The sequence below is a fragment of the Mus pahari genome, chromosome 15 (assembly GCF_900095145.1).
Source record: "Mus pahari chromosome 15, PAHARI_EIJ_v1.1, whole genome shotgun sequence".
Classification (NCBI taxonomy): Eukaryota; Metazoa; Chordata; class Mammalia; order Rodentia; family Muridae; genus Mus; species Mus pahari.
Window position 1 is genome coordinate 73,544,806 of NC_034604.1, and position 12,069 is coordinate 73,556,874.

Here is a 12,069-nt window from a genome sequence, read left to right on the forward strand (position 1 = left end):
AAAGAAAGAAAGAAAGAAAGAAAGAAAGAAAGAAAGAAAGAAAGAAAGAAAGAAAGAAAGAAAGAAAGGAAGGAAGGAAGGAAGGAAGGAAGGAAAAGAAAAAAGAAAAAGAAAAAAAAAAAGAAAAACCAACAACTTAAGGCCAGAGGTTTGTAACATGCTCCCTGTTAGCAGACAGCCAGCAAGACGGGAGGTGGTAGCTGCGTTGCTGGTAGAATCTGGTGAGCTGGCTGCTCTGAGGGACTGTGGAGTTGAGGGGCCCATCTGCCCCAGCATGGTGATAGATAGCGATTAAGGCATAGAGAGGAAGTGGGCGAGCAGCAGGCAGAACATCCACAGGAGGATAGCTGCCTCCCTCGGCTTATTACCAACACAGCTGTGCATGTGTGAGGAGCCTCGCTGGAAGCAGAGCTGTAGAGCAGCACGGAACTCGTGTGCTGCAACCCTGACACCTGTGAACACGCCTCCAAAAAGTTAGGGTCCCCTAATCTAGTTCAAGGTGTCCTTAGAAGAGGAACAAGCAGGCAGAGTCAGCTATCACCAGAAGAGGGGACAGAGGGGACTGTCATAATGCTACAAGTCCCAAGATACCATCATCTCCAGAGAGAAGCCAGGGCAGGCTCTTCCCAACCCCAGCCACACCCCTACCATATGCCCAACTCCAGTTGGAGGCTGCTTACCTCATATATGATGACGGGGAAAGAGATTTGGGCTTCGCCCACTGATACGAGGCCTGTGGCACCGACAGATACTGCTCGCAAAAGGCACCCTTCCGAAGGTGCTGGAAGGTGTACTCCTCGGGAGGGAAGTCAGAAGTGGGTGGAGTGGTGCCCAGGTCTTCCCCAGCCGGCTCTACCTTGAGGGCCACAGAAGGCGCATGCTCCAGTGCTGTCTTCCGAGACTTGATAGGGACCCCATCACCCAGGTCCAGAGTGCTATCGGTGGTCAGGGCGTTGATGGCTGCCACAATGGCAGAGCTGGTATACTGGGTGGTGTTACCGAGCCAGGTGTCTTCGGTCACGCTGACCCGAGGGGAGCCATGGGGGGATGGTGTGGGTGAGTGGTGGGGTGAGCAGGAGGGCTGCCGGCCATTGAGACTGTACTTGCGCTTGTTGCAGGGGGACGTGGGCCGGGAGCCGCGGGCACCAAGCCAGCTCTCCTCGGTGATGCTTGCCCGCGGAGAAGTGGACGGGGAGTGCCTTGGCGATCCCAGCAGGTGGCAGGCACCCAGGCTTCGGGGAAAGCCCTCCTCCGGGTCCGTGGTCTTGGGGGACACGCAGGGTGACTGCCACGGAGAGGTCTGGGGGGACGCGTACGGGTAGGAGTAGTTGGACTCATAAGAGGAGGCCTCCGAGTTACAGCTTCTGGAGGACAGGCTGCTGGCTGGGCTCAGGCAGGAGGGGTCTCTGTAGGCTTCCAGGCTGGGCAGGTGCAGGGTTGCTGTAGACGGGGAGCGCTTGCAGCTAGGAAGTACATCTTCCACCTCCACGTCGTGGAAAAACTGGCCGCTGCCGTGGTGTAGGCCCAGGTAGGAGGTGATCTCGATTCTCGGACTCTCCAGAGTCGGGGCCCCGTTGGGTCTCGTGTTGCCAGAGGACAGGAAGTATCCCGAAGGCCCGCCGTCCACAGCCCCTCCATAACTGGAGGGATGATTTGCTGAAGGAACCGCTGAGATGCCTGGGGTGGACGTCTGGAGGTCGTGGCACACTGCTGGCAAGGCAGAGTGTGCTGTGGGAAGGGGCAGGGTCGAGGTGACACTAGGGGACGCATAACTGTAGTGTTCTGGAAGAAAAGAGGAAAGACAGACAGAGTGAGGCCAGTGAGCAGGACACACATAATCACAAAGGCAGTGAGTCCAAGACCTGGGGCCAGCCCTGAGGACTCAGGCCCTGGGCGTAGCCTCTGGGAATGCCCTGAGGTCAGACTGCTGCAAGGCCTCCTGTTAGACTATAGGCCTTACTCTACACCAGCACAACAGCATTCCTCAGGCAAGATGGCCTCCACCGAACACTACATGGCTGGCTCTTACTGTCCTCTCTGTTCGAAACGCACATTCCCTAGCCAGTTGTGATTTCAAATCCTTACCCAATAGCCGAGTTACCTCCTTCCCCTCCCTCCCCCTCCCTCTCCCCTCCCCATCCCTCTGACATATATCACAAGTTAACATGAATTTTTATCTATCCATCTCTCTGACCGACAGAAGCCAGCTTCCACAGCCTGCCCTGTGGTTCACGGCTGTCTGCAGAGCCTCAGACAGTGCCAGACACAACACAGCTCACTAACTAGGCAATTCTAGCGTTTCAAAGGCTGAGAGAGGCGGGGTATTTCAGATTCCACGTCACTCGTTCATCTTGTTTCATGACTAGACAGACCAACACCTGAATGCCAGGTGATAGATGGACAGCGGCAGAAGGAAAGATGGACAGCGGCTAGACAGACTGTGGCGGGGAGGGAGGAAGAGTGGCGGGTATCGGTGGAGGGAGGTGCTTCAGACGTAGGGACCCAGGTGTTTAAATAGGTGTTAACAAGCAAATGACTATATCAAGCAGGCCAAATGTTTGGCTTCAAAGAACACACCTAAAGGAAGGATGACAATGTGGATTCCAGCGTGGCTCTTATGGCTACCTGAGGCCAGCTGGTGCCTGGGAATTGGTTACCTGAGGCCGGCTGGTGCCTGGGAATTGGTTACCTGAGGCTGGCTGGTGCCTGGGACTCTATCTTCTAGAGCTTCTAAAACAAAACGCATGCGTCTAAGACACACCGAGACCTGGAGATCTGGTAAGCACTTTTGAAAAAAGCCATTGTTATAATTAGTACTTGACAGGAAAGCCATGCTTCTGGATTTCTGATCAGAAAGGCTCTCCACATTGCAGAGCCCATGTACATGTGTCTGGAGTCAAGCGTTTCCAGGTCTCTGAATAATGGAAATAAGCCCGAGGAAGTCCTGGTTCCACAATAGTGTTCAGCGCCCGGCTGGTTGACACTGTGGTCAAGGACAGCCCTGGCTCAGAAACCAAAAAGGGAAAACTCCAGAAATGTTAGGGTCTCGAAGCACCAGCCAAACCCTAAGATGGTGTGTAGAGGAGCAGGCTAGACCTTTGGAAGTTCCCACTATTGCTCACTCCGAGGCTTCTTCCATCAATGGGCTCACAAACCCTTTGGGTACACATCCGCCTCTTTATGAGGTGGACCAGAGTCCCAGTGTCCAATAAGAGGACATCTGTAGTCCTCAATCTCTGGGTCACAGAGACCCACCAGAAAGGCCAGAGCTGAGACAAAGAGGGGAATAGCGAAAAGCTAGAGGAATCAGAAGCAACCCATAGCAGGAGCCTGCATCTGCCAAGTGGAGCCTCCAGCCGTGGCTGTGGTTAGAGGGTCCTGGTCATATGAAAGCACCACTCCCCAGTCCAAAATCCAGGTCTCAGGAGGCTGGAGCCTAACACTGAAATGACGCTGTCCTAAATTACTCTAAAGCCACTTTCTAGAGAAAGTAATACTGAGGAGACAGGACTCCTGGCTGGCGGCACTTGGAACTTACCAGATGCTTCTGCCGAGTCCCTAGGCTCAGGCCGTTTGTTTCTATAAGCATTGGACAAGGGGCAGAGCCGTCCACTGCCAGTGACCCCCCCTTCAGGTCCAGCAGACAAAGGCCACCCCTGGTACCCCAAAATGCGGCCCCAGGGAAGACCGCTCAGAGGTGCAGACTGTCCACAGTACATAATGAGAAAGAACACCAGTCCCAAAGAACCCAGTTGGTAAAGATATGAAACAGGTTCAGGTGGAAAAGCCTGAAGACCATAGGCTGGTTGGTGAGGCCAACACATGGTCTGACTCCTCTGTGAAGTTATCAACAGAGTCAGGAACAGGGTACCAGGGACCCTATTGAGGCGCAGCACAACAGATGTCTATGTCCAGAGCTCTCTGCTCTGCTGTTCTCAAAGGCCATCTACACATTCATTCTGGCAAAAGGAGGTGGGAAGGAGGTGGGGCAGGAAGGAAGGAAGGAAGGAAGGAAGGAAGGAGGAGGAGGAGGAGGAGGAGGAGGAGGGACAGAGGAGAAAAGAAAAGGAGAGAAGAGGGTTTTCTACACATCCTATGTTTTTCTGTCCCATACAGGTGAGGTCTCCCTCAGCTGACTCAGCACTTCCCAATCTAGAACTTTCTATGGAAAAGCACATTCAATGTTCCATGGCCCAGAAGATACGGCTGGGAGCTGCTCATCTTTGGGTAAGAAGTCAGGTCTTAACTCGTCAATCCAAGGCAGCAGTGTAAAGTGAGCACCCCAAAATGTCACCGCATTATTGCTAATGATAAAAAGGAGGAAGAAATTACAGACTAATAGAGAATGAGTTTTAGGAATTGATTTCCCTGATGTTGGAATCTCACAGTCTTGGAAGAATGCCTGTGTCATTGCTCAGCCTCAGCTCTGCACTTGGATTTCAGGCTTGGTGCTGCCTGAGGCACTACACCCTCTGAAGCATGCCTCTGTCAGGAAGTAGCTCTCGCTGCACTCACATCCAACCAGGTCCCTTCTGAGCATCTCCCAAGGACTTCAGAAATTCACACACTCACTGCCACCCGCAGATGGTGTGTCCTTCATGACTCAACCTGCTCATCACCTAAAAGGCCCCCTCAGGATGACATCATCTATGTTCTCTCTAGCCTTTTGGGCCTCGGTACCATTGTGGTTCTAGAAGGTTCCATACTAGAGCCCAGGGCACAGTCTCCAGCAGATATGGGACATAGCACAGCAATTAAAACTTCTGCCAGAGGCACCACTTCTAAACAAAGGTGCTTCAGGAACCCATCCTGAGAATGGTGGTAACCAGACCATGTGAGACAGCACCCAGGCCTCCGAGGCCCCAGCCCTGAGCAGGCAGGCAGCCAAGCCGCCTGGGAAGTCAAGTCTTGCCCATGTTATATGCTGTCCATGTCTCTAGAGCTCTGTGAACTGTATGAGGCCTACCAATAAAACAACACTGGAAAAGAACGGGCTTTCAAGTTTGGAGAGATGGCATAGAGGTTAGGATCACTCCTTGCTCTTGCCAGAAGACCCAGGTTCAGTTTTCAGCACTGACATGATGGTCTACAGCCGTCTGTAACTCTGGTCTACAGCCATTTGTAACTCTAGTTTCAGAGCGATCGGATGTCCTTCTCTGCCCTTTGTAGGCACCAAAGCACACATGTGGTGCATATCTACACAAGTAGGCAAAACGCTTACACATAAAATAAATACATCTTTTTTAAAAATGTTTTCTTCCCAACCCCAGAAGAAAAGGAAGTTCGAGGCTAAGGCTGATGAGAAACATGGGTATCCCAGCAGCTGTGCACACACTGGGAAAGTTGAGCCCAGCGCCTGCCCAGGTCTCCAGAGGCTGAAGACCCAAACCAGTCCTGGATGGCCTTGAGCTGGCAAATCCCAAAGGAGGCACACCTGCAGGGCCTGGCTGTGTTCTCTGTCTCCCAAGACAAGAATCCTCCTTAATCCAGACCAGAGCTGGCCCCACAGCAGACCACCTCCTTTTGGAAGGAAGAGAAAATTGGAAGAGTTTTCTAGAACGTCCTAGCAGCAAGCCAAGCTAAGTCCTGCCTTGACACCCCTGCAGTGTTTAGGCCAAGGGTCAGCTGCCTGGGGTACTGGAAGATTCCAGAAAAATCCGGCTGAGTGGCAGGCAGACGACATGTCAAATCTCCGCTTGTCTCCTTGGGGCTGTCTTAGCAAGGCCCAGAGAAAGAGGAAGCGGGAGGTTTCTCACTCTGGGTCCAGCCAGATGCAGAGGAAGAGGAAGCTGTGGAAAAGACCACGTGGGCCCCAGGACATTACAAGAGTGGCCTTTACTTTAACCAAAAATGTTTGAATAAAATATGATTCAAACAGAGCAAATAAACCATTTATTTAAAAAAAACAAACAGAAATGGGATTTGGGGTAGAGCTCATAAGCACTTGTCTGGCCTTCAAGGAGCCTTGGGTTCAATGCCTAGCACTGAATATGTACACATAAGCACACCTAAACCCATAAGCCCAGCGCTCAGGAAGTGGAGGCAGGAGGATCCAAAATTAGAAGTTATCCTGCTTCACAATGAAGTCAGAGTCTAGCCTGGGGCTATGTGAGACCCTTTCTCAAAAATAATCTATTAATTAGCTCGCAATTGCTCACACATGGGTTTCCTCGGTCAAACTCCAAAACAGAAGCTTACATGCCCAGAGCCACTCGCTCTGTGAGAGCTGTCAGAGCTGGTTGCCCTCTCCTCAGAGCCCTCAGAGCAGGAGCGACCACTGACCCCATGGCAGGCTGCTGAGTCCGGCTGAGCCCCCTCGTACTACAAAGCCTGGACCTGTGGGGGCAGGACTAGCCGTCCACCTGTACTAACTTCCACTTCCTCTATGGGGGTCTATCGGGAATTCCAGGCTTCCCAGGAAACTCCTTACTGATCCTGAGACACTGAGACCCCACAGCCTGGCTTTTTGCTGACCGGGCCAGTAAGCCGAGGTTCTGGAGACCAGGGAAGAAAAGCACAATTGAAAGCGAAGACCTCTCAAGCACGCATTCGGTTATGTCATGTAATACAAAAGGAAGGCGCGGCCACCCTGGGCAGGTGTTGCTGTCCTTCTGTCCGTTGGTCCATCTGTCTGTCCTCCTGTTCCTTTGAGCTCATTTCTCTCAATCACCCTGCGGCATTCAGTATTTCACATGGATGAGATGCATGCAGGCAATGCTGAGCAAATCCAGAATTCTGTGTGCTGGCCAGCTCCCACCAGCCTCAGCAAACTCAACAAGCTGGTACTACTGCAGCTATGCCAGGGCATTGCGCACCATGACAGGCCCTGATCTATGTCCTCTTAAGAATTGTGGAGAATGCCTGCTGCCCACCGGGTGATCTGTGGCATCTGCTGGGAAATCCTCTGTAGGTGTTGTGTCTCTGCCACACCACGTGTATGTGATGCTCACATATATGTGACCCTCTGCCATTTGGCATGGCCTTCGGAGCCCCCACCCGAACTCACCGTTCACAAGCACAGAGCACAACACGTCACAGCTAACTTCCACCTTTCATTTTAAGGAACACCCCTTGAGCCTTTTCTGGGGCTGCGCTGTGGGACTTGAAGCTAGAAATAGAACCAGGAAGATCCTGCCAGCCAGGTCCTGGCCTCCAATGCCTGCCCACCCTTGTCTTTCTACATGCAATTGAGCCTGCAGGGTGTGGGGGAGGCTGCAAGTCTCCACACTTAGGAATGAAACAAAAGAATACAAAACAGTCCTGGGGGCAGCGCAGTTCTTGTGTTTACACAAGCACATTGGATAGTGCTGCCTGAGACTGGGTCAGTTCCGAGAAGTGACAGACAGCAACAGGTTCTCAATACTGTCATACAAGGAGGTGCTAAAGGGAGATTTACAGGGCAGAGAGCTGGACTTGCTGGAGCAATAGCCAATGTCACCCAATGGCCCACAAAGAAGATCACTACAGCATGCTTAAGGGTCCTGTGTCCAGCCTGGGTGCACGTCTTTCCTAGAAGACCTCCTGACACTCCCCTGGATGCATACTAAAGCATCCCTTTCCCTTGCTGTGTTTCCGGGGGCTCCCACTTAGCCGAAGGCTACTTTTGAAAACCTGATAAGGGGCTAGCATATCCTGCTCGTACAGACAGGTTTGTCCTTGATTAAAACATCTATAGAACTTGAGCTGAGTGAAGCTGTTCCCAGCAAAGACCGAAGCCGCTTTCCAAAAGCACCAAACTGTAGCATACTTGGGGGTGAGACCCACTCCTCCCATGGACTCCTGTGGTGGGACTGACCAACCAACATGGGCTCCCCTGCATCCTACTGGAAAGAGAGAAGTTACGGCCCTTGGCAGAGAACACTTGAGAATAAAAGTTCTTCTGAATCCCACGCAGCAAAGCCCCCTTTTCACTGGTGCACTGTTTGCCTGGAGATGGTGGGCAGAGCTGTCCGGGGGCCCAGGGCCTTGGCCAGTTTCCTCTTGAGTTACCACGGAGACAGGACTAAGCGGTCAGGCCAAAATAACTTACAAAACAGGAGCCCTGGGGCGGGAAGCGGCACACCCACCTCCCAGCTGACGAGCAAAGCAGCTATTTCCTGAGCCCCAGAAGGGAGCCTACATCCCTGCCTTATCCCCAAAAGCTGACCCTGGCCCGCTGGTGGGCAGGGTGGAGACAGAAGGATCCCTGATCTTGGAAGAGAGTATTACTTCAGTCTTGTTCTGTCCCAGACTGTATACTTTAAAATATTCTCTTTCTGGTCCCCTCACAAACAGCTATTGTATTTCCACCACTGGCACCTGTTGTGCACTTTGGAAATAAAGCAGAAGCCACAATCCCTCCCCCTGAAGAGCCTGGTTAGAACCAGTAAGATGGGTAGATGATCGGAGAAACAGAGGCCCTGCCGGATGCCCACTGCAGCCCAGCCTGTCCTTTTTGAGTGAATGGGACTGTGGGGTGAGGAGGGGGGATACCGGGTTCCCTTCATGCAGCACTGAGGAGGTAGGCTGTGCTCTGAGGTAGCCATGGCCTCTTTCATGATGTGGGTTTTGTGTGCTCAGGACAAGCTGCAAAACCCAAATATTCCTTTGCAACTGCTCTCAGAATCGTTCAGTCCTTCATGACTTCATGTTTATACCCATTCCAGATAATGTAAAGCTCCTTCTACTGTTCAGTGGGGAACAGAGAGTTTAGTAACTTCAGATGACTGTGTAATATAAAGAATGTAATTGGACAATGAATAAAAATGTAATAACGGTATTGGTAATAAGAGAGAAAAAAGTCAGCTGGGCGTGGTTGCCACACACCTTTAATCCCAGCTCTCGGGAGGCAGAGGCAGGCGGAGGATTTCTGAGTTCAAGGCCAGCCTGGTCTACAAAGTGAGTTCCAGGACAGCCAGGGCTATACAGAGAAACTCTGTCTCAAAAAAAAAAAAAAAAAAGAAAAGAAAAGAAAAGAAAAGAGAAGAGAAGAGAAGAGAAGAGAAGAGAAGAGAAAAGAAAAGAAAAGAAAAAAGGAAGAAAGAAAGAAAGAAAGAAAGAAAGAAAGAAAGAAAGAAAGAGAGAAAAAAGTCGGAGTCAGTCAGTCATCAGTCTGTCTGTCTTTAAAATGAGAAGTGTAACATGTATTGTACATGTTGGATGTTCTCTAACACCTTCTGTCGACACAACAGAAGGGAGAAAAAGTCCTTCCCAAGGCTGTCCCCCTTGCCCAGGGCTCTCTCCAGCGGCCTACACCCTGCTAAAGGTAGCATCTTGGCTTTGCTAAGGCAGTGACCCAGAGTTCACAGGGACATCCGTTCACACAGGCATGTCCCTACAGCTCTGTGCAGCTCCAGGGAGCACTCACCTATGTGCAGCAATGGGGAGATCAGGGAGCACTCACCTATGTATAGCAATAGGGAGTTTAGGGAGCACTCACCTATGTGCAGCAATAGGGAGTTTAGGGAGCACTCACCTATGTATAGCAATAGGGAGTTTAGAGAGCACTCACCCATGTATAGCAATAGGGAGTTCAGGGAGCACTCACCTATGTGCAGCAATAGGGAGTTTAGGGAGCACTCACCTATGTATAGCAATAGGGAGTTTAGAGAGCACTCACCTATGTATAGCAATAGGGAGTTCAGGGAGCACTCACCTATGTGCAGCAATGGGAGCACTCTGGCATGGTCACACCTGGCCTGGGCTGTAGTGAGACACAAGACACCTTTCTACCTCATCTACTTTAGAGAGTAACCATCAGAAGCACGTCTGAGGAGCACGGCTCCTCACATGTGTAAGGGGAGGAGGCCACCTAAACCCATTTGCCATCCAAAGCTCAAGGAGCCACCTGCTTCCCAGGCCAGAAGACAGCCTTTGGCACTCAAACTGACTTCCTGTGTGCCCTCCGTGAATGGACCCAGCTGAACCTCAACTTGGGTATTATGTGTCCCAGTACAGCTCAGAAAGACACCATGAGATGGCTGTGTCCAGCTATGAGTTGAAGACTCCAGCAGAGCTCGGGATTCTGAGATCCACAAATGGTGTACCTGAGCAAGTGTAACACCCTCCCCTCAAAGAGGAGTCTGTGGAGATGAGTACCAAGTCTGCAGTGTCCCAGATATTCTTTCCTCTTCCCAAGCAGTCCACAGGCCACCAGGAAGTACCAAAGTACCCATTTTGGATCTGTGTCTGCTCCTAGTATTGGGACTGTAGTCAGTTGTCCATTCAGTGTAAGCAAGGAGCCGCAGGAAGCCCGTGAGGCCCTATCCCAACAGCAGGTAGCTTGGAGAGCCCAGGAAGGCTCCATGGCTGTATCCCCCCATTAGAGACAGGAGCTAAAGGGTCCTAAAGGAACCAGAAGCACAGTGATGCACACTCATCCAAATCCAACATGGACACCCTAAGGGGAAGTCGAGAGTCAGCTCTTCTGCCTGAGAGTTCTGGAGAGAACTCAAAAAAAAAAAAAAAACAACAACAACAACAAAAAAAAAACAAAACAAAACAAAAAAGTCCCCATGCACTGAGAGCAGCTAACAGCAAATCCCCCAAAGCGGCAGGACCAAGAGATGTCAAGGGTCTCCACTTCTAGCCCCAGATCTCTTCCCAATGGTTGTCCCTCTTCCAGTTTTGCCTGTCTTGCTTGTCACTGGCCCCAGAGCCCTGTAACCTGCGCCCTGAAGAAGAAAAACCTATCCGAAAGGGGTCTTATGGGAGGACATGTGACAGTTGCTGAGTGGTGACTGCCAAGTTGGAGCACTCACCTTCAAAAGCGAACAGGATGTTTAACTTTAAAAACAACAACAACAAAACAAAACGGTAGTGAGCATCAGTGTCAGTCTAATCATGGGATGCTCTACAAGTGTCGTGTCTGTTCTGTCCCAGTGTGGCTGGGAAGCAGACCCCAAGGAAAGCACAGAACGCTGTCAGGGACTGTGTGCAGCTTGGAACAGAAAGTCAGGTGGAGAAAAGAGTTCCCTTTCCTGGAGGGAAATTGTTGCAAGGAATGAGCTATCACTCTGTTTAGGAGAATCAAGTTTGGGGAAACAGCACATTGATTGTTGACCTAACTGGAAGCTTTACTTTTGACAGAGAAGAGAAAATGAAAGACAGACAGCAAGACAGCGAAAGCTCTCAGGTTCTGGTTGCTGAGGTGTGGACTGGAAACCCAAGTGGTGGAGCCTTCCTGCTGAGGGAGCTGCGGTGGCGGTCAGCACCGGGCTGGACGGGCCTCCGGTTCCAGGTTCCCCGGGCCAGGCGGTAGCAGCCCGGCTCTCAGAAAGGGCGGCTTCCGACCGCCCTCTGGCAGCACCGCTGACCATCTGTCCCCGGACTACGAGGTCCAAGACCTGCGCCGGACACAACCTCCCCTTGGGTAAGGGCCTCCTGGAAGGAGGGGGAGCCCTCTCCCGCGGGCCGGGGCTCCGATGCCAGGAAGTGCCCGGTGGGTGAGTGGCAGGCTCGCCCCACAGGTGGCCTCCCGCCTCCTCGCGGCCGGCGACAACTTGGTCCGCGTCGCTCCTGGCCGCGCAGGGCGGCGGCCCGGGGTCCCGGCTGGTGCCAGGTTGGGGCGGGCACCGGCGACCTCAGCAAACTCGGGCCCTCGGCGGGGTGCAGTCGCCCGTCGCCCCCCGCCGGACCCACCTGCGGCAGCGGCGCCCCCACCGCTCTGATCGAACTCGAAGAGGAAATCGAAGTCGAACTCCGGGTCCTGCTCCAGCCCCGTCATGTCGGGGTCGCGCGGCACTGGTGCGCCCGGCGCTCGCGCGCGTCCCCGGCGTGACGCGGCCCCCGCCTCCTGTCCCCTCCCCTGTCCCCTCCCCGGCCTCCCGCCCCGGTCCCGCCCCTGTCCCCCCGGGTGTTTCCGGGTTTACATAAACAAGCGGCTCGCGGCCGCTGGCTTCCTAGTTTTAAATAAACTCCGCGCGCGAGCCCGAGCGCAGCCCGGGCTCCACTCGCGCCCGCAGGACCGCGCGGTCCGGAGTCCACCCCCGGCCCTATGTCGCATGCCGGCTCCCCCGCACGAACCTGCGCAGCTCCTCGGGTCCCCGCCTCCCGTGGGACTTCACTTTCCCTTAGGATCCCTCCCTCCCC

General features: G+C 52.9%; 1 protein-coding gene across 4 annotated transcripts in view; it reads right to left on the reverse strand.

Moving 5' to 3' along the window:
- Nfatc1 (nuclear factor of activated T cells 1) overlaps nt 1–12,069 on the reverse strand; it is a 106,965-nt gene that overhangs the window by 90,399 nt on the left and 4,497 nt on the right. For 2 of the 4 annotated variants that reach the window (XM_021214373.2, XM_021214371.2), the window contains exons 1-2: nt 11,620–11,753; nt 681–1,782 (exon numbers count right to left, since the gene is read on the reverse strand). In XM_021214373.2, coding sequence (XP_021070032.1) covers nt 681–1,782; nt 11,620–11,704 — 1,187 coding nt within the window. In that variant the 5' untranslated portion in view covers nt 11,705–11,753. Of the gene's footprint in view, nt 1–680; nt 1,783–11,619; nt 11,754–12,069 lie in introns of those variants that run through there. The other 2 variants (XM_021214372.1, XM_021214370.2) reach the window with 1 other exon arrangement.